This window comes from Pelobates fuscus, chromosome 7 (genome assembly GCF_036172605.1).
Source record: "Pelobates fuscus isolate aPelFus1 chromosome 7, aPelFus1.pri, whole genome shotgun sequence".
Taxonomy (NCBI): domain Eukaryota; kingdom Metazoa; phylum Chordata; class Amphibia; order Anura; family Pelobatidae; genus Pelobates; species Pelobates fuscus.
Genome location: NC_086323.1, coordinates 164,026,259 through 164,049,367, shown reverse-complemented (window position 1 = coordinate 164,049,367; position 23,109 = coordinate 164,026,259). Strand labels below are relative to the sequence as shown.

The following is a 23,109-nucleotide window of genomic DNA, read 5'->3' as shown; positions in this document are numbered from 1 at the left end:
GCTTTTGAGTGTAACTCCTTTATTTATTTTTTTAGCACTATAGTCACTTTTCTTGTTAACTAAACTGCACTATTGGATATTGTTTTTGTCTTTTACGTATTTCACTGTTACCACAGGAGGGAACATGTCTTCATCCATATCAATTAGTGGGGATTGTACCACTTCTAGTGTCCCTACCAGAGCTTATATGATAGCTCTACTACATGTGAGTAGGCACACCATCAGTCTTTTGTATATGCACCTTATGAAAAAGGATTCAATACCATAATATTTGAGGTCATCATAAGGACACTGGGACTATATATACATTTTTTTGTTTGTTTTTTACCTTATATCCTATTTCCGGTCTGCCTGTTGGTTGAATATCTTATTGAACTGTGTTTTATGCTTATTTGACTTCTTTAGGCACAACCTGTTTTCCTGTTTCTTTTCATGCCAATTTTTTGGAACATATACTCAGTGTGTGCTGTTTTTTTGGTATATTGGCTTTAGAACTTTTCAGCGCTTATCCATAACCTGTAAACCTTGGTGTACAGTTGTTAACTAACCAAACTTTCTTAAATATCTTCGTCATTCTTTATCCAACAAAACATTATGTAATCAGATTTTTTTATTTATTTATCCTTTTGTTTATTTTAGGCAAATTGTGAGACAGACAGCCGATCTGTTTAGCACGTTGGGAGAACAGGAGAGAGATCGTAGTCTTCAAGAAAAAAAGAGAGAACAATGGAGAAAAGAGCTTGGTGCGTATATTGTTTTGCTCCAATATCTACAGTCCGCTGCCTCCGTAAATAGGAAATGCCATGTTGTAGTTTTTAGGGCCTTTTTGTTTTTACATCAGTTGATGTAAAAGACATTCTGCCTTCGCAGCGGAAAAAATGCTCAAAAATATTGTCGAAATTGATTTTGTTTTTGTTCAAAGTAACCATTTTCTATGTCAATGCTTGTTTCCTAAAGATGAACAAATTGCTTTAAAGAAACAACTAAGAGCAGATAAACCGGATTGGTCAGGTACCAGACAGCATAACAATGCTGCACCTGAGAAGCCACGAGCATCTGACCAACCGAAGGTAAGCATAGTCCTTCGTATTGTGAGCCTAGTTTCTCTAGTGTTAAACCAGTTTTACGTTTTGAATTTCCAACCTAGTCAGCTCCGTATATCATTTAGAGAAACTTTTTGATAAATGTAAAATATATATTTCTTGGTTCCATAATTTTGATCAATCTTTGTACAAAATAGTTTTACGTCTATCTGCCAATAACTACCATATTATATCCACATTGCAGCTTTCTTTTCTGTATGCAGTTCCAATCTCCCGTGATATTCCAATTCCAAACTCTGGCTGTAATTCTTATCTTGCCTTCTTTGTCATCCTCACAAGAAACAGCTTTTGCATTGTGTGAAATGTAATTAGTTAATAGATGATTTTTCTTAATTTCCATTTATACTTTCACAGCAATTTTATCATATTAAAAACAATAATCGGTTCACAGCTGACATTCAAACTTTCTTGTTAGCAGTTGTTATAATACACGCTGGTTTCCAGATAATTTTGGATTACACAGTAAGACACACAATATTCCAAATTAATGTATAGCAATCTTCCACATGCAGGCTGCAGATCCCAGTGTTGCTGGAACACCATTGCAAGACAATCCAATTCCTGCAACATCCACGGGTACTGACACCAGCAACTCTACACCCTATGATTTGAATGGTCCCAGCGGACGGGCTTCTTCCAGTTTCAGCTCTCCTGATCTTCCTGCAGCTATCCGGAGTGCTTTTATTGTAGGGGTAAGATACGGCTTTAAGTCAGCTGATATTCAAAATAAACTATTGGGGCGATCTCTTTCACAAAGCTAGAATGCTTAAATATTGTTTGTCACCAGTACCCTTATACCCCTCTCATCTCCCTAGTTACAGTTACTTTTCTTGTCCCACTTTTAGCCCAAAAGAGGTTTTCTTTATTTCCTAATAATATTCTAAACCTGGAAATGTCAACAAGCCCATATAAGCAAGGTTTTTGTTTTCAATAACTTCATTTTGCTCCCAAGATATACCGTATATACTCGAGTATTAGCCGACCCGAATATAAGCCAAAGCCCCTAATTTTACCCCCCAAAAATGGGAAAACTTATTGACTAGAGTATAAGACTAGGGTGGGAAATGCAGCAGCTACTGGTAAATTTCTAAATAAAATTAGATCCTAAAAAAGTTATATTAATTGAATATTTATTTACAGTGTGTGTGTGTATATAATGAGTGCAGTGTGTGTATATAATGAGTGCAGTGTGTGTATATAATGAGTGCAGTGTGTGTATATAATGAGTGCAGTGTGTGTGTATATGAGTGCAGTGTGTGTAAATGAGTGCAGTGTGTGTAAATGAGTGCAGTGTGTGTAAATGAGTGCAGTGTGTGTAAATGAGTGCAGTGTGTGTAAATGAGTGCAGTGTGTGTAAATGAGTGCAGTGTGTGTATATGAGTGCAGTGTGTGTATATGAGTGCAGTGTGTGTATATGAGTGCAGTGTGTGTGTGTGTGTATATGAGTGCAGTGTGTGTGTGTGTAAATGAGTGCAGTGTGTGTATATGAGTGCAGTGTGTGTGTGTGTATATGAGTGCAGTGTGTGTAAATGAGTGCAGTGTGTGTAAATGAGTGCAGTGTGTGTAAATGAGTGCAGTGTGTGTAAATGAGTGCAGTGTGTGTAAATGAGTGCAGTGTGTGTAAATGAGTGCAGTGTGTGTAAATGAGTGCAGTGTGTGTATATGAGTGCAGTGTGTGTGTGTGTATATGAGTGCAGTGTGTGTGTGTGTATATGAGTGCAGTGTGTGTGTGTGTATATGAGTGCAGTGTGTGTGTGTGTATATGAGTGCAGTGTGTGTGTGTGTATATGAGTGCAGTGTGTGTGTGTGTGTGTATATGAGTGCAGTGTGTGTGTGTGTGTGTATATGAGTGCAGTGTGTGTGTGTATATGAGTGCAGTGTGTGTGTGTATATGAGTGCAGTGTGTGTGTATATGAGTGCAGTGTGTGTATATGAGTGCAGTGTGTGTGTGTTGCAGAGCCTTGGTGGGGGGTGGGTATTTTTATTATTATTATTATTATTATTATTTTAATAATTTTATTTTTGGTTAAATAATTTTTTATTTATTTTTTATGGGAAATGCAACAGCTACTGGTAAATTTCTAAATAAAATTAAAGCCTAAAAAGTTATATTAATTGAATATTTATTTACAGTGTGTGTGTATATAATGAGTGCAGTGTGTGTGTGTGTGTTGCAGAGGGTGGGTATTTTTATTATTATTTTTTTTTTTTTATTATTTTAATTTATTTTTGGTTAAATAATTTTTTATTTTTTTCATTATTATTATTATTATTTATATTTTTATAAAAAAAAAATAGTCCCCCCTCCCTGCTTGATACATGGCAGGGAGGGGGGCTCTCACTCCCTGGTGGTCCAGTGGCATTGGCAGTTCAGTGGGGGGATGAGGGGGGCTGACTGAGAGTTTACTTACCTCTCCTGCAGCTCCTGTCAGCTCCCTTCTCCTCCGGTCCGTGCAGCTCCCTCTGTCAGCTCCCACTGTAAGTCTCGCGAGAGCCGCACTATGACCCCGCGGCTCTCGCGAGACTTACACTGGGAGCTGACAGGGGAGCTGACCGGACCGGCGCGGAGGAGGAGGGAGCTGACAGGAGCTGCAGGAGAAGTAAGTAAACGCTCTGCAGCCCCCACAGCCCCCTGTCTGTATTATGGCAATGTAAATTGCCATAATACAGACAGTGACTCGAGTATAAGCCGAGTTGGGGTTTTTCAGCACAAAAAATGTGCTGAAAAACTCGGCTTATACTAGAGTATATACGGTAGCTTCTCAAACTCTTTCCTACATATGCTATCAAAGAATGTTAACCACCTTACTTATGAATTGGCAGAAATTAAAAAATCCGTCCCCATGTAAAACATGGCCGTTTTTGTTTTTTTTTGTCTACTAGACAGCCACTATAGGCACTTCCCCGAGTTTACCGAACTCTGGGTCCCTTAAATGACGGTAGACCTCATTGAATTGTATATTTTCTTTTCTTTCGTATTTTGATAAGCAGAGAGTTGACTTTTTAGTGATTGGATTCTTTACCAATGTTTCTTTTTTCTTTTTTTTTGTCAATCAATTTTTTATTGAAGTATTATTAGGTTAGACAAAGGAATATAAACAATCACAGCTGAATACAACACACATTACAAGCACCATCTTTTGTTTCATTATAGAAAGGTGTAGGAAGTAATAGGGATAACATGATCATGGGTATTCTGATTAGTAAAAATCAGCACAAAGAGGTACTTGGCTAACTACCAAGTCAGGAATGTCAAGAGTGTCACTATGTACTGTATTACTCCGTGAAAATATTATGAGGATAATCAATTAACTAGTAGCAGGGCTAAACTAGCAGAAAGATTACTTGGGCATAGAATTGTGTCGGTTGAATAAGCCATTGTCGGGAACACAGTTTAGAGGATAGAGCCCAAGATGCAAATAAATGCTAAAGGCAAAGCACCAAGTTCGCAGTACCAAAGGGTCAGATGAAGAGAATAGTCACGTAAGCCAAAGGTCAGGACAGGTGGCACAGGTTTAGAAGCGATGATACAGGCAATGAACAGGATCAGGATACAACAGGAGAGTCTCTGAAGGAGCACAGTACAACTGAGCGAAGAGTGAAAGGTGTGTGCAACTTAAATGGAGGAAGTGGGTCGTCTTGTTAATTGAGGTTCCACCGTGGTCTCCACCTCCTGTACCTTTTAAAAGGTGCGCGCCCTTTTGATTCTTTGGAAGTTTTACTTTCTGTGTGGTTGCACGTGGAAGCAGTGGTATTCTCATGAACAGACTTCTGTTCTTGCTGTATACAAAAAAATTATATATAGTCCCAGTGTGCTTATGTACGAACGTAGTTCTGTCTGCAGTTTAGGTGAGTAGCGTTCGCATGAACAGAGGTGACGTTCGTACGCATGGAGTTCTTCCTTCTGCAACGGTTAAGTGACGTTTGTGCGACAGAGTTGCTGTTCGCATGAACGTAAGTGGTCGGCGTGGGTGATTGAACCAACCGCGCTGCCTGGGGGGTCGCGCTCCAACACTGCATCCGTGTGGAGTGAGAGAGACGCAGCGTGGGAGCGCCGGGTAGGTGAGTGTGGGAGCAAAGTCCTGATGGCCATGTTGCATAAGGCGAGCAAATATTCACCAGAAAGGCAAGTGAGTTATATGGGCAAGATTCCCATGTTTGGAACAAAAAGAAAACCTATATAAAAGCATGCATATAGTACCAACAAATGGAATCCCACATCTGGTGAATCAGACCACTCCCGAGTAATAATTGAACCACGACTCATGGTACACGGAACGCTCTCTGGAGCGTTAGGTTGGAGGGGAGCAGAACGAATCTGCCTGGGGACATCGACTGTGTGGTTGAGAGTGAGCATCTCTCCAAGATTGTTGACGGAGTCCAGAATGAGTACCCCTCTTGGCTCTAGGCCAAGGTAGGACACGATACAACATGACTCTCCCAGAGATATTCCCTGAGGTATTAAGGTCAAGTTACCGCTGGTTGAGATGTTGCCAAAACTTAAGGCATAGTGTATCGAATGCCTCAAGGATGGCCACTCTCTGCTGACCCTGTGTATGCTTTACTATGGGTTGTGAGGACTCAGAGAAAGCCGCCAGCTTAGGTGGGGAGCGCTGACGCCAACTAGTAGTGGATCGAACCCACCATAGCTCCTACTAAGAAGGACCTCTCTGATGAGAACCAGGATAATCCCAGCTGGTCCAAAAGGGGGGAAACCGGGCCCTCCAGTGATGCACAGGCCAAACCAGGCAGGAGATCGGCTATCTCTCCTGTCCTCGGTGCATGCAAGGCCTCGCAGGCCAAACTCTGATGTTCCATGCAGGAGACGCAGGGTTTCCACAAAAATACTGAACAAGAGCATCTGGGACTGCAGAAACAGGTAAGTATGTGATAAGGTTGCAGGGCTAGCCTAAATACATAGCCTCTGAAAGTGGAATGTTTACAAGGAGCTCTCGAAATACATGTCTGGTCTTGCTCTACTTAATGGGACACTATAGTCACCAGAACAACTACAGATTATTGTATTTGTTGTAGTGAATAGAATCATTCCCTTCAGACTTTTTGCAGTAAACACTGTCTTTTCAGAGAAAATTCAGTGTTTATGTTACAGCCTAGTGATAACTCCACTGACCATTCCTCAGATGGCTGCTAGAGGTGCTTCCTGGGCAGTGTTGCACACTGTGCAGTACTGTCATTCAGTGTCTCACCCTCTGCATGCAGACACTGAACTTTCCTCATAAATATGCATTGATTCAATACATTTCTATGCGGAAATGCTGATTGGCCAGGGCTGTGTTTGCCTTGTGCTTGCTCTGCCCCTGATCAGTCTCAGCCAATACTATGGGAAAGCCCTGTGATTCGCTCAGAACAACATTCTGATGTGATTCAAGCAGGCAGACCAGGGACAGAGCCAAGAGCTGCAGACTTGAATACAAGTAATATTTTACTATATTTAGAGAGGCAAGGGGGAGGGGGCAGAAAGGCTAGATGTTTTTTTTTTTTTAACACTGTAGGGTCTGGATACATATTTGTGTTCCTGATCCCATAGTGTTCCTTTAAGCTAACCTGTCTCTCCCCACCAAAATTTTCTCATACCTCAGATCAGAGCAGCTTTATTTCTGAATGCGTTGTAGTGTGTTTGTATGTAAAGCCTCAGTTTTTGTTATTTACCTGTGAAGAGAATGTTGGTCTCTTCTGGGAAAGAGACAAGGGTTTGCAAAGGCTGCAATTTATAAGAACTCCAGCTTTTGCAATCTTTTTCTAAGATATACCTGCAATAAATGCATGAATGAAAAATGCGTTCATGCATACATTGGGGGTATATCTACTAAATGATTTAAACTTTTTTTTATTTTAATTTATTTTTCATCATTTTACCTGTGGTGTGGTCCTTTTTAAGCCACTTGCAGTGCTGTTTTCTAAGACTCTGTGAAGTAGATCCAGTGGTTCCCACTGTCAGACATACAGTTGTAATCAAAACTATTCAACCCTCATTGAAAATCAGGCTTATTGTCACAATTTACAGACTTTCCGCTGTTTGCAATAAACAAATCAAACAAAAGCAATTGCAATAGTTCCACACAACGAATGCTTCAAGTGGTTTCCCCAAATTCAACTGAAAATGCAACGTACAATGACTTCTCCAATCTCAAAATTATTCAACCCCTTCATGGCAAAGGGATACACTAAGCATCAAAGCAACTTTTGTTAGTGATGTGGTTTTGGTGTAGAGATCCTGTCCCTGCAGCTAGTCTTACTGCTGAATTATCTGCCATTTAGGAGTTGAATCACTATATTTATGCAGCCCCAGCCACACCTCGTTTGGCTGTGACTAACACAGTCTCCCTGCATACTTCCTTTATTGCACAGTCTATGTAATCTAGAATTGCCTGCTCTGGTAATTCCTTGCAGTAGCCTCCTGTGTGTAATTAAAGTTCAATTAAGAAAGCAGGGAATACAAATTTCTAAAGTAAACACATTGTGCTGTGGCTTGGTCTACAAAAAAAACCAAAAAACTGATGTAACTCCTAAACAGCAGAAAACTGAACATAAAGACTGCAGGGGTATGATCTGTACACATAAACTGCTTTATTAATCTAAAGTTTTTTTAGTGCTTAGAGTTTAAGGGGAACAGTCATGTCCCAGGATCCAGGATTTCTAATGTATGTAGCTTAAAAAAAAGAACAAGATATCCATTACGTAAAAATATCAATGATTTTATGGGTGCTAATATTTTGTGTTTTAGGAAGCTACTCCAATGGATCATCCTTTCAGTGCAACCAAACGCCAGCAGCAGAAGAAGTGGCTGGATGAGCTGAACAAACAAAGAATGGAAGATGTGCAACGCAAAATGAAGGAAAAGCAAAGGTTTTTAGAGGTAAATAGAATGCCTGTGCATAATCTGTTTTATTTCCTTACAAGGTTGCAGTGATTAAAGCACAGTGGGGTTTGGTCACTAACACCAGACCTTTAAAACATGTAGTCTGTTATCATTCTTTCTGTTATGGCCCTTTTCAGCTTAGATTTTTCTATGCCACTGATGGCTAACTTTCCATTGCCTTTGGGGTTTTAGATTTTATAGACACACTAGCCACCAAAACAACTTTTACTTAATGAAGCAGTTTAGTGTATAGATCATATAACTATAGTCCTACTGCTCAATTCTCTGCCATTTTGGAGTTAAATCACTTTGTTTATGCACCCCTAGGCACACATCCCTGCATGTGACTGACACAACCTTCCTAAACACTTCCTGTAAAGAGTCATCTAATGTTTACACTTTATTGCAATTTCTGTTTAGTTTAGTTTAGAATTCCTGCTCTGTTAATAGCTTGCTAGACCCTTCAGTAGCTTTTTGTGTGTGCTAAAGTTGGTTTAAAATTCCCATTATGCACGGTTAGCTTCATCATTATAAGAATCTATGTTCACAAAACATAGGGTACCATCATTTATCTTAAAGAGAACCTGTTGTCCTAAAAAGAACAATAGTTATTTCGGGACTATAGAAGGGACTATAAGTTCCCTTCTATCTACCTTTGTCCATCCCTCATTGATAATAAAAAATATAAGTAAAATAAAGATTACTCGCCTTCTTTCCAGCTCTAGGACTATTAGGGGTTGTAACCCTTAGCTCTTCCTCTGGTGTTGTCTGCATCTCTTGGAGAAGCAGTGGATTAGAACTGGGCATGGGTGGCCAAACGCTGTGCTCCTCCAATCAAATGATACTGTCAGTAGCATTTGCTTTCCAGACCTATTTTTACTTCATTTGGAGAAGGAAGCGGTCAGGAAACAGCCACTAGAGATATGTATAACCTTGCAATGTAAACAATGTTTTATATTACAGGGTTACAAATTACAGGACAACTGCTCCCAAACCTCTTTATCTAAATTATATTGTCCATATAAATCTTCTGTGAAGGCAGAGCAAAAATCACGGTTTTCTGTCTCATTCTCTGTAGGTCATAAACCCTTTCTCATGGGACGTCACAAAATAAAATCCGTTTGTCTTATTTATCTTTAATTTTCCTATTATAAACAATAAATTGCTGCTGTAACCACATGAAGCCTATCCACATCAAATGCTGTTTAACTGTTATGACATCATGTTCTCTTAAGTTCACCATGATTCTGCTCACTATAGACTGAAGAACATGACCGGTGGGCAATGCATTTTGACTCCTTTAAGAAGCCAATTGACTATCGTCCTATTACAAGAATACCACCATCTGCAAATTTTTTGCTCTCTCCAGAGATAGCAGACTCTTCACCAGTGGAGCTATCTCCATCTCCAGTGCCAAGCTATCTATACCATGCAGAATCAGGCATGCAGAAATCTGTAGATGAAGATAATGCCCAGGATCACAAAACAGGGTAAGTTTATCATTTATAAGGCACAACTCTGGAATTCAGATTTATAAAAGTAAATGGCTTTTAAAGGGATACTATAGACATCAAAACAACTTCAGCTTAATGAAACAATGTGGGTGCCCCTACAGTCTTAATGCTTAAATATCTGCTTAATGTTTCTCTTTATGCAGCCCTAGCTACACCTTCCCTGGCTGTGACTCTTGCAGCCTGTATGAAAATTTTTTTTCTTTTTCAATCAGATGTTAACTTGGTTTACCTCCTGCAGCATCTAGCGGGCTATTCACAGAGCAGGAGATAAGAAATTATAGATTAGACTGTGCAATACAGGAACCTTAAATAAATGGGCTCCTTTTCAGGAAGTGTTTATGGAAGGCTGTGCAAGCCACATGCAGGGAGTTGTAACTAGGGCTGTAAAAACAAAGTGATGTATCTCCTAAATGGCAGAGGATTGAGCATTGAGACTGCAGGGGGCGCGATCTATACACCAAAACTGCTTCATTAAGCTAAAGTTGTTTTGGTTCATATAATGTCCCTTTCAATACATGATCAATAAAGCAGGCTAAGTGTATTTGGCATCCTGTTCAGTTGGGGCAGTCTTACATGGTGCTCCAGGAACCAGCTTTCAAACCTTAAGAGTGCAGGCGAAACAAATTGCTAGATATTGCATGGTGATTATGCATTTCCCATAGGAGTTATTTCAAATAAATGTCTTTTAGCTTGACTTGCTAGAGATTTGTGTTCATATTTGGAGACCGTAAACCTCAGCAGGCTATAAAGGTCATTCAACATTTGCAAATGTAATTGAACTTATATTTAACTATGGTCAAAGCCTGTTGTGAAGCTCCTGATTTTGCTCCTAGAAAGACTGATAGGAATAGGAGTGCAGATAGTAGTACTGTGTTTTAAAATACTGTTTTACTGGGCATTACTGTATTAAAATAAATATAAGATTATGCTGCTGCTCTTTTGTAATTAAAGGAAAACTCTAGACACCTAAAACATGTTAACACGCTAAAGTGCTTCAGGTGTTATTTGCCTATCCCTACAGCAGGGATCAAATTTTCAAGTTCTGAGCTGCTAGCCAGGCCTAAAAATCGCCTCCTCAAAACACATATGAACAGCATTTGGTTTCAATACATCTTCACAGCATGAAGTGCTTGTGGTGTTTTGAATAAGTTCCTTTTTTAAATGTGGGGATGTATTTGTATGGAGTGTCTGTGTGAATGCAGGGGTGCACATTTATCACATCCCTTCTCCTCATCCATGTCCACCACTGTTCACCCTTTTTTATATGCCCTTTCCTCATCTTACCCACATCCATGCCCCATCTTCTGCCCATCTATGCCACCTTAACCTGCCCATCCATACCGTTTTGTATGCCCCTTTTTTACTTTTCTATTTTCCTACTTCTGATATTTCCATTTTTTTTTTCCTCTGAGGTGCCCTCCTGTTTCTTGATGGAGCAGAGAGCCCGCATCCCTGTTACCCATTAGTGCGAGGGATCATATATTTACATATATTTACTTTTTGGGTGGGTTAATTGAAATGTCTCTGTAATGTTCATGCAAAGCTTTTCTGACTTACTATTTTGTTAGGTATCTTCGTACAATGACTGCCTTATTAGATCCTGTGCAGATTGAAGAAAGAGAACGAAAAAGACTTAAACAAATTGAACATCAGGTAACCTGAAGCCCAAATTATAGGTTGTTAGGCACTTATGGAAACCCAGCTAGACCATGCACAAATTTGGTTATATCCTGCATCCTACCGACAATAGATTACATCATCTCTTACACCTGCATCTTGCACAAGCATACACTTTAAAATGACCCTTGGCATTTTTAGAATGAAAATGTATCAAAGCACTGACATGACAGTTCTTTTTGTCAAATTGGCAAAACTTTATAATTAAATTACCAATCAACTGATTCACATGCATTTAATGGACATAAAATATGTTTTAATTGTGGATGGGGGATATATGCATGCTTCCCTTATGCCAGATCATTTTCAAAAATCACACAGTATCTAGTGAGGGGATAAGATAGCATGTATTTATTAAAACACATGGATTTCAAGATCAGAGACAACATGGGTTTACTTCAGGAAGATCATGCCAAACTAATCTTATTGATATTTTTGATTGGGTAACTAAAATAATAGATCAGGGTGGTGCAGTAGACATTGCCCACCTAGATTTCAGTAAGGCTTTTGACACTGTTGCACATAGAAGGCTTATCAATAAACTGCAATCTTTGAGTTTGGATTCCAATATTGTTGAATGGGTAAGGCAGTGGCTGAGTGACAGGCAACAGAGGGTTGTAGTCATTGGAGTATATTCGAAGCTTGGGCTTGTCACCAGTGGGGTACCTCAGGGATCTGTACTTGGACCCATTCTCTTTAATATTTTTATTAGTGATATTGCAGAATGTCTTGATGGTAAGGTATGTCTTTTTGCTGATGTAACAGGGTTGATGTTCCAGGAGGGATAAGCCAAATGGCTAATGATTTAGGTAAACTAGAAAAATGGTCAGAGTTGTGGCAACTGACATTTAATGTGGATAAGTGCAAGATAATGCATCTTGGACGTAAAAACACAAGGGAAGAGTACAGAATATTTGAAAGAGTCCTAACCTCAACATCTGAGGAAAAGGATTTAGGGGTAAGGATTTCAGATGACTTAAAGGTAGGCAGACAATGTAATAGAGCAGCAGGAAATGCTAGCAGAATGCTTGGCTGTATAGGGAGAGGTATTAGCAGTAGAAAGAGGGAAGTGCTCATGCCATTGTACAGAACACTGATGAGGAAGATAAATACAAGGTGTAATGAATAACAAATACTCAAAACTGGCAGCTACATACGTTCACAAGCGTCTGGAATTGAGTGATAGCTCAAAAAATAAAAAAGTATGTGCGCTCAGAAGTAGATACTTTAGAAAATATATATATGGTGTATTTATTGAGATAAAACTCATATACAATAAATGTAATAAAATAAATCAAAACAAACACTAAATAAATAAAAATCACAATAAGTACATGAACCCACTGTTATAAATGGTACACCAATGAACTCTATATCGTAGGTACATGGTGTGAAGTAAAATATCAAAGCAGCTGCCTAAAGGGTAACACAAAATATGTAAAAAAAAAAAAAAAAAAATATATATATATATATATATATATATATATATATATATATATATATATATATATATATATAAAAAAAATGAAAATAAAAAAGAAACAATAATAATAGTACCTGCCTCGGTGTGGGCCCCCCACCGAGATATATGAATGGAAATCGGTACTTGAAGAGAGAACCAAATAAAAAATGGAGAGTGAGAGTTCTGTGCAGCAAGCCTCCGACCCACTCCAAAGGGGATTCGTCAGAAACCGATGATGAGACCTCACTTGGAGTATTGTACGCAGTACTGGAGACCGTACAGGATATTGATACCTTAGAGAGAGTTCAGAGAAGGGCTACTAAACTGGTTCATGGATTGCAGGATAAAACTTACCAGGAAAGGTTAAAGGATCTTAACATGTATAGCTTGGAGGAAAGACGAGACAGGGAGGATATGATAGAAACATATATATATATATATATATATATATATATATATATATATATATATATATATATATATAATCAACACCGTAAAGGAGGAGACTATATTTAAAAGAAGAAAAACTACCACAACAAGAGGACCTAGTCTTAAATTAGAGGGACAAAGGTTTAAAAATAATATCAGGAAGTATTACTTTACTGAGAGGGTAGTGGATGCATGGAATAGCCTTCCAGCTGAAGTGGTAGAGGTTAACACAGTAAAGGAGTTTAAGCATGCGTGGGATAGGCATAAGGCTATCCTAACTATAAGATAAGGCCAGGGACTAATGAAAGTACCGTATTTAGAAAATTGGGCAGACTAGATGGGCCGAATGGTTCTTATCTGCCGTCACATTCTATGTTTCTATTTTGTTGTATGAATTCCCTTCGCTATGAAATACATCAACAGCTTCCATCATTCATAGGCTCTTCATTTATAGATATTCATTTTCATTAACTATATAGTTACATCTCCATTTATTTCTAGCACCAGTGATAAAATAAGAAACCTTTTGAGGTTCAATAGAATTATAGCAGTTTTAATGAAAAAGAGGATATATATTAACCAACAGAGGGCGGTGTGGGTGAATTCGAGTTCGTAGGCTTGTATTTGCTAATCTACTTCCCATTAATTAAATGTGTGTCCCCTTATTAATCATGGGACTGAGAGCACCAGCCTTGTATTCAGCTTTATAATAGCTCTTCCTGGGCCTGGTTATAAAGGTTATATTCAATAAATGATTTATTAAACATGTATCGTATCATGGTACAACAAACAAAGGGATAATCTACAGAACTGAATAAAAGAATCTTACCAATTATATCCAAATGTGGTGTATTTGTTTACTTTATCTCGTTTTCTTTCTTTGTTTACTAGAAAGCCATAACGGCACAGGTTGAGGAAAAACGTAGGCAAAAACAGTTAGAAGAACAACAAAGACAAAGAGAAGAGCGTGAGGAAGAGCAGCGACTACAAAAGGAGAGAGATAAAATGCAAAGGCAGTTTGAAGAAGATTCCTTGCGTCAGAAGCAAAAAGAAGTAAGAGACCACTTATTCCATTACAGCTGACAATTTCTGTCTGCTAACGGTTTGCCATACGTAGCAACACCAAAGCCAATGTGCTCTTCAGGAGTGCACTCAGTTAATAGGTGGGGACTCCTTTATGCTAGGGGCAGTTGTGTATATTCTGTTGAATCGTTCTGTTCTTATCACGGTTAGATTAAGTTAAAGAAGATATTCCATTTGTATCCAATCTTGCTTTAGAATATTGGTTAAAATATATAGTAGATTGCACCCAATGCATTTTCACAACTGGTTTATTGGGTGGAAGCCCATCTAGTGCCTCTCAGGAAGAGGTGCACGTAATCATTCAATGTAAACAGTTCTGTTTCTACAAAATAGCAATGTTTTACATTGCAGGCTTATAACGACAGAATGACAGCACATAGATAACTTTTTTAGATTAAGTTGTTTGGGCGCCTTTAGTGGTCTTTTAAACAAGAATCTTTAAATGATCAGCTCAAAAAAGGTTGTTTTATTAGTTTAGCCATATTTTCTTCCCTTCTCTATTTTACCAATTTTATCAGTGCTTATACGCCTTATAGAATAGTTATCTTTAATATTTATCTCAGATTCTGGTACTCTATTTTTCATTTCAAACCATTTGGGTGTTATAAATGGACACGGTAGGCACCCAGAACACTTCATCTAATTGAAGTAGTTTGGGTGCAGTGTCCCTGTCCCACCTAGTCCTGCAAAGTAAATATTGCAGTTTTGAGAAACTGCAATGATTACCTCACAGGAATAAGACTGCCTATGGTGGCTGTCAATCATATAGCCACTAGAGGCGCTTCTGGTATTCTAACGGGCTCTGAGTCCCTTAAACGACTCCGGATGTCCTCATACTTTACATAAGGACATTGTGTCCGTAAAAACCCCCATAGGAAAGCAGTGAGGCAATGCTTTCCTACGGGGGGACGCTCATACGCATTAGGTTTCCCCGTCGTAGGAGGCAGAGTTCGACCCAGTGTCCAGGGACATCGGCGCTGGAATCTGCATGTGACAAAAGGATTTTTTGACCCTTTATGTGCCGGAGGGGGGACTGCAGGAGGGGGTGGTGGACCATAGGGCACAATAGTGTTAGGAATACAGATTTGTATTCCTAACACTGTACAATCCCTTTAATAGTTGTTTGAGGATATATGTTTAGGCTGAGTTCCCCCATCATTTATTTGTTGTTTATTTGTTTGTATTCTTCATTGTAGGAAGTGTTGAAAATGAAGACAAATGACCTTTACCAAAGTATGCTGAGGGCGCAGGAAGAGGCACAGCGACTAAAACAAGAGCAGAGGATGCGAGATTTACGCCAAAAAGGACATGACGTATCAAAATTGCAGAAACATTTAGCTGGTATTTCATTTACTCATTTGGTGTTGGGTGTTTTTGTTTTGTTTTTTGGTTGGTTATAGTCTTGTACTCACTCTCTTCCAAAGCAAAAACTACACAACATGTGTAGTTTTCATATTTTCGTAAACGAAATGAAATTGATTGCTAAAAATAAACAACAACAAAAAAACTGGCAGCACTTGATCATTCTGTGCCCAAGTAGTAGCTACCAGAAAAAAACCTGTATCGTAGAAAACTATTCATCCGTTTGAGGTTTTTCAAATGCAATTTTAGTTTTCTGTTAGCAGGTGTGCCAAAACATACTTACCAGCATGTTAAAGAATGACTTCACATTCCCAAGAAGCTTCGGCAAGTCATAATCTGTTGGGCATCTACAGAGAAATTCTTAATTTAAAAAAAATAATAATAATAATACTCTACAACATATATTTGTAAGTGCCAACATGACAGACCTGGACTGTCAAAAGCATTTAACCCTAGATTTAATGAAAGAAAAGTATATTCACAGAATGGCCAAAAACAGGATACTGCTACCCACTATTATAATTGCCCATTTATGCGATTTATAATCAGATTATTTAAAGAGAGACAGATGCAATAAAATGCGATATTCACATTTTATCAGCCATGTAACCACTATCCTGCTTGTGTATGTAATAGCGTTCTTTTTAAAAATTATACTTCGGAACCATATGTGGATCACCTTCAGACTTTGTATTGCTGCAAAGTTTTAGAACTGATCCAAAATTACCTCATAGAAACATGATTAAAAAATAATAAATTTCAGTCAATAATCAAAACCCACAAACATTACGTTTTTAAGAGACAACCAAGATTTTAAAGAAGGAAGACTGTATAGGAGGTTCACAAGACGTAACGGAGTTGATTCAGATCAGTTTTCCACTTCTGAATATGATTCAAGCAGTTAAGAAGTGAAATCCACCTCCGAACCTGGATTACCTCAGAGTGGGATCCAACAAGTGTTTTGAAGAAAGGGGTCTTTTTATTTTTTTAGGAAGACCCAAGATGGAAGATTTGGTCAGACCAAGAACTTGCAATAGGGTACGTTCAAATTTAGAAGGAGGTGGTTTAGGCAACAGTCACAACCAAGTTATCAACATCTCTATGCACCATCTGTTCTTAGTAGAGGTCTGTCCTTAATTCCAGTATCGAAGTTTGACATATTTGGCTGGACATATCCTTGTTTGCCTGCAAACTAGCTCTTCATAAAAAAGGAAGTATCATTTTTAAAGGGAGCTTAGCTACTGTATACACATGCAGGATAGTGGTTATATGGCTGATATGTGATTATGTTGCATTTTACAGAACTTGTATATATCTAAGTAATCTGTTTATAATCATATGAAGGGAGAATTACAATACCAGACAGGAGTGTCCTATTTTTTGACAATCTGTGAATATAATTTTCTCTTTTTTTGCTTTCAAATTCTTCAATAGTACTGTACATGGGTAAATGGCACACACGGGTCGAATTCATTTACATAATCTGCCCATACAGCAAGGATTGACTGGGAAAGTCTACTATGTTTGTTCTCATTTTGGTCATAATCTTATGCCACCAGTATTTTTTAATGCACTGCAGTTCTCAAAGGGACACTGTAGTCACCAAAGCAACTTAATGTTCATGATGCAGTTTTTGTGTATAGATCATGCTTCTGAAGTTTCACTGCTCAATTCACTGCCATTTTGGAGTTTGATCACTATAGTTTGTTTGTGTAGCACTAGCCACACCTCCCCTGGCCGTGACTGATGCAGCCTCATGAAACCAAAATGGTTTCATTGTCAATCAGATGTAACTTACTTTGAAGTTCAATTTATAGAGCAGGAGATAAAATCTTTTAACCCCTTAAAACCGGAGGGCGTACTATTACTAGTATTAATAGTACGCCCTCCGTTTTTTTTTTTAACTTGCCCGGTCGCCGGCGAACCCACGCCAGCGATCGCGGTTGGGGGGACTCCCAGGGAGCCCCCCGCGGCACATCCATCTTCTTGCAGCCCCCCCGGCCATGTGAGAGTGAGGTCCTTGCGAGGACCTCACAATCACATGGCCGGGTTAGCTGCCTGGTGCATTGCCAGCAAGGGGACTGCCTGTAATGACAGTTAGTCCCCCTGCTGGCTAAATTTAAATAAAATAAAGTTAAAATAAGTGTAAAAAAAAAAAAATATATATATATATATATATATATATATATATACTTAGATCATCATATATATATATATATATGATCTAAGTGTGTGTGTGTGTGTATATATATATATATATATATATATACACACACACACACACACACACACATATACACTGTCTAGGTGTATTTTACTATTAATATATATATAATTATATATATTAATATCAAATTACACGTAGACTGATACTGATTAAATATATATATATATATATATATATATATATATATAATTATTGTTATATATATTTAAAAATAAAATTTAAATACGTTAAAAAATAAAATTAAAAAAATATATATAGATGTGTTATTTCGTTCTAACTGTATTGTGATATTAAAGGGAATCTCCAGTGCCAAGAAAACGATCCGTTTTCCTGGCACTGGAGGGTCCCTCTCCCTCCCACCCACCAATCCCCAGGTACTGAAGGGGTGAAAACCCCTTCAGTCACTTACCTGAGGCAGCGGCGAGGGACATCTCCTCCTCCTCCTCCTCAACACTCCCCATCTCCATTGCGTCGGCCGGTGGGCGAGACTGATCCCGCCCACCGGCCGAGGAGACCGCATGCGCAGCAATGCCGCGCATGCGCATTAGGTCTCCCCATAGGAAAGCATTGAAAACTAATTTCAATGCTTTCCTATGGGGATTTGAGCGACGCTGGATGTCCTCACACAGCGTGAGGACATCCAGCGACGCTCTAGCACAGGTTTCCTGTGCTATAGAGCAGGAAGTGACCTCTAGTGGCTGTCTAGTAGACAGCCACTAGAGGTGGAGTTAACCCTGCAAGGTAATTATTGCAGTTTATAAAAAAAACTGCAACAATTACACTTGCAGGGTTAGGAGTAGTGGGAGTTGGCACCCAGACCACTCCAATGGGCAGAAGTGCCCATATATATAAATATATATATTTATATACACGCTCTCTCAAACTTAACCTCTCTAAAACTGAACTCCTTGTCTTTCCTCCTCCTAATACTGGTCCTCCTCTCTCACTCTCCCTTCAAGTCAGTGATATCCACATAAGTCCATCCCTACAAGCGCGCTGTCTTGGCGTCATACTTGACTCTGGTCTCACCTTTGAGTCTCACATCCAGTTTGTTGCCAAGTCCTGTAGGTTCCAACTCAAAAACATAGCCCGCATCCGCCCCTTTCTTACGCAAGATGCTACCAAGGAGCTTGTCCATGCTCTAGTAATTTCCCGCATGGATTACTGTAACCCTCTACTGATTGGTCTCCCCAAAAGCCGTACTGCCCCGCTACAGTCTGTAATGAATGCTGCAGCTAGACTGATTTTCCTATCCAGTCGGTCCTCTCACACCTCGCCCCTCTGCCAGTCCTTACATTGGCTCCCTGTATCCTATAGGAGTCAATTCAAAGTGCTAACCCATACATTTAAAGCACTGAACAATTCCAGCCCCTCTTATATCTCTTCACTGATCCAGAGGTATGCCCCTCCTCGTACCCTCCGCTCTGCCCGCGACCACCTCCTGACCGCTGCTCGCACCCGTACGGCCAACTCGCGCTTGCAGGACCTCTCACGGGCGGCTCCTCTCCTTTGGAATAACTTGCCTACTGCCATCAGACTCTCCCCTAGTCTTCAATCATTTAAGAAGGGCCTTAAAACTCATCTCTTCAGGAAAGCGTATGGCCTCCCAGAGTAATCTCTCCCTTACATACCTGTCTCTTGCTCTCTCCTATGGGATAGTGCTTTGCTCTCTCCTCCAGCTCTGCTTCACTCCTACTTGATATTTTCTATCCTAATGTTTCTAATACCCCACCTCCTATAGACTGTAAGCTCATTTGAGCAGGGTCCTCTTCAACCTATTGTTCCTGTAAGTTTTCTTGTAATTGTCTTATTTATTGTTCCATCCCCCCTCTCAAAATATTGTAAAGCGCTACGGAATCTGTTGGCGCTATATAAATGGCAATAATAATAATAATAATAATAATAATATCAAAATACACGTAGAACGAAATAATATATATATCTATATACATAAATATATACGTATATATCACTATATATACCGTATATACTCGAGTATAAGCCGACCCGAATATAAGCCGAGGCCCCTAATTTTACCCCCAAAAACTGGGAAAACGTATTGACTCGAGTATAAGACTAGGGTGGGAAATGCAGCAGCTACTGGTACATTTCTAAATAAAATTAGATCCTAAAAAAATTATATTAATTGAATATTTATTTACAGTGTGTGTATGAGTGCAGCGTGTGTATGAGTGCAGCGTGTGTGTGTGAATGCAGTGTGTGTGTGTGTGTGTGTGTGTGTTGCAGAGCCTTGGTGGGGAGTGGGCAATTTTTTTTTATTATTATTTTAATATTTTTTTATGATAAATTTTTATTTTATTTTTTTTAATTATTTTTTTTAATTATTTTAATATTTATTTATTATTTTATTTGTAGTATTTATTATTTTATTTTTTTTCGTCCCCCCTCCCTGCTTTATACATAGCAGGCAGGGGGGGGCTCCTTCCCTGGTGGTCTAGTGGCATTGGTAGTTACGTGGGGGGGAGGAGGGGGCTGTCAGAGAGTTTACTTACCTCTCCTGCAGCTCCTGTCAGCTCTCTCCTCCTCTGCGCCGGTCCGTTCAGCACCTCTATCAGCTCACACTGTAAGTCTCGCGAGAGAGGGTATCGTATGCCGCACAGCCTAAGCCCAGCAGAGATAGCAACCTGGACATTACGTATACAGCAAAGGTTTTACTTTTTATTACTGACTCATACGTTGACTTTTGATAGTGGAGGGGGAAGGAGCCCCTTATATGGAGAACCCTAAATTCAGAAGCCAGGGGACAAACCTAGAGAGACTTCTGAGGGAACTTAAGATTGCAGAGCAGAGACATCAGACTAACCCGGACGGGGACACACTGGGACTGGTAGAGGCTAGGCGACATGACATACGAGCATTGCTTGTAGAGGACGCAGCACGATCGCTGTCATGGTCTAAACGTACCTTTTATGAAAAAGGGAACAAAATGGATACCCTGTTAGCAAGGACCCTAAGGCCTCGGCAGGGGCGTACACACATCACATCCATACAACACGCGGACGGATCAATAAAAACAAATCCAGGCGACATCGCAGGAGTCTTCCGCGATTTTTATAAAGCGCTGTATAACCACACGCCCACAGACGGACTGGGACAGGACAAAAAGACGGAAAGTATCCACAGATTTTTGAGGGACCTGGGTCTGCTGAAACTCCCCCGGGAAGCGAGGGCCCAATTAGCAGGGGAAATCACAGAAGAGGAAATAGATAAGGCAATTACGGGGCTAAAAGGGAACAAAGCACCGGGTCCGGACGGATTAGACGGATCCTATTACAAGACGTTTCGGGAGGAGCTGGTACCACACTTGCTCAAACTATTTAACAATTTCAGAGAGGGGGGCGCGCCGAACCCGAACATGGCACTGGCATCCATAGTATTGCTTCCCAAGCCGGATAAGGATCCGCTGTTGCCCAGTAGTTACAGACCCATATCTCTCATAAATCAAGACATGAAAATATTGGCCAAGATACAAGCAGATAGACTTTCCCCATACCTGACCTCCTTAATAGACCCCGATCAAGTAGGCTTTATCCCTGGGAGGCAGTTGTTTGAAAACACCCGTCGGAATATTGATCTCATCTGGAAACAGACAGTTACAAACACACCTACCCTAGCGGTTTCGATCGACGCTGAAAAAGCTTTTGACCGCGTCAATTGGCATTATATGTTTACAGTATTGCAACATTTAGGTTTCCCTTTAGAATACATTACAGTTGTAAAAGCTATGTACAGCAATCTTAGAGCACAGGTCCGGATCTCGGGCGCGTCCCCCTCTCCCTTCCCGCTCTATAATGGCACCAGGCAGGGGTGCCCACTCTCCCCGCTGCTTTTTGTTATTTCGCTAGAACCCCTTCTACAGGCACTCCGGAAGCACCCGGAGATACAGGGGGTGAGGGTGGGGGGCCGAGAATTTGTGGCAGCAGCTTACGCTGACGACATACTTCTTACGCTCACGAGACCTCTGGACTCTATGAGGGCGCTGAATGGGGTACTAGCCACATACGGGGAAATCTCAGGCTTTAAAGCCAATATGACAAAATCGAGCGCTCTCCCTATAAATATGCCATCGACAGACATAGATCAGATACGCAGGGCACATCATATCAGGATGGAAACGCACTCCCTCAAATACCTTGGAATTCAGTTAACTGCCAATCCAGATGACCTTTACTCCCACAACTACACGCCCTTATGGCGCACATTGACAAGAGACATAGACAGGTGGACCGACAAGCCAATCTCCTGGGTGGGGAGGATCCACTCGGTAAAGATGAACCTGCTCCCAAGGGCTCTCTTTCTATTCCAGGCCCTTCCGGTACCCCTGACCAAAGCACAACTTACCCCACTCCAAAGAGCGATTAGCGATTTTGTTTGGCATAATAAAAGACATCGCATTTCTAGACACGTCCTGTATCGACCTAAAACGAGGGGGGGCTTGGTCTCCCGAACCTGTATCACTATTATGTGGCGGCTCAACTAGCGCAGGTCGCGTTATGGCATTCACCCCCCGATGAAAGAAAATGGGTTGAAATAGAGTCACACATGATGGGACTGGATCTGCCCCAGTTTACAATGTGGGTCCCCAGGGAACATAGGCCACTGCTACGGGTCACATGCCCGGCAATCCTGAACTCCCTTCGGCTGTGGGATGCCTACAGCCGGAGATATGGGTTAGCATCGTCCCCCTCGCCCCTCATGCCAATATTGCGCAACAGGGAGTTTATCCCGGGTATGGAGGCAAGGAACTTTAGAAATCTAGAGCACGCGGGCCTGCAGAGACTGCATCACCTATACCAGGGCTCTGACATAATTACTTTTGACCAACTTAACCAGGGACGACACCTAACACCTGCGGACTTCTTTCGATATCTGCAGCTGAAAGACTATGCTAGCCAACCCCACATAAAAACAATAGCACAAAAAACACTAACTTTCTTCGAATCCATGTGTGACTCGGGGAGCCTGCCAGGGAGACTGATAACAAGACTATACGCACACTTATGCTCCGAATCCCGGGAATGGGGGGAACTGACATACATAGCACAGTGGGAACGAGACCTGGGAGAGGAGCTTGAAGGAGTAGAGTGGCAAGAAATATGGGAGGCGAGTAGGACGACATCAATATGTGTGACGTTGCAGGAACAGTCCCTAAAAACAATGTTTCGTTGGTATACGACCCCAGTAAAATTATTTAAGATGCGCAAAACCACCACGGATGACTGCTGGAGGGGGTGTGGGGAGAAGGGGACCTACCTACATATGTGGTGGGGGTGCCCGAGGGCCACTGGATTCTGGGGGGCCATACGGAACCTTTTAATGCAGATATTCTCCAGAGCCCCAGACTTAGACCC

General features: G+C 40.4%; 1 protein-coding gene across 1 annotated transcript in view; it reads left to right on the top strand.

Moving 5' to 3' along the window:
• Positions 1–23,109, top strand: part of CCDC66 (coiled-coil domain containing 66) — a 46,348-nt gene that overhangs the window by 11,305 nt on the left and 11,934 nt on the right. Inside the window, exons 6-13 of the mRNA XM_063426889.1 lie at positions 640–743; positions 958–1,070; positions 1,616–1,795; positions 7,849–7,980; positions 9,244–9,473; positions 11,066–11,150; positions 13,957–14,118; positions 15,345–15,489. Coding sequence (XP_063282959.1) covers positions 640–743; positions 958–1,070; positions 1,616–1,795; positions 7,849–7,980; positions 9,244–9,473; positions 11,066–11,150; positions 13,957–14,118; positions 15,345–15,489 — 1,151 coding nt within the window. The remainder of the gene's footprint in view (positions 1–639; positions 744–957; positions 1,071–1,615; positions 1,796–7,848; positions 7,981–9,243; positions 9,474–11,065; positions 11,151–13,956; positions 14,119–15,344; positions 15,490–23,109) is intronic.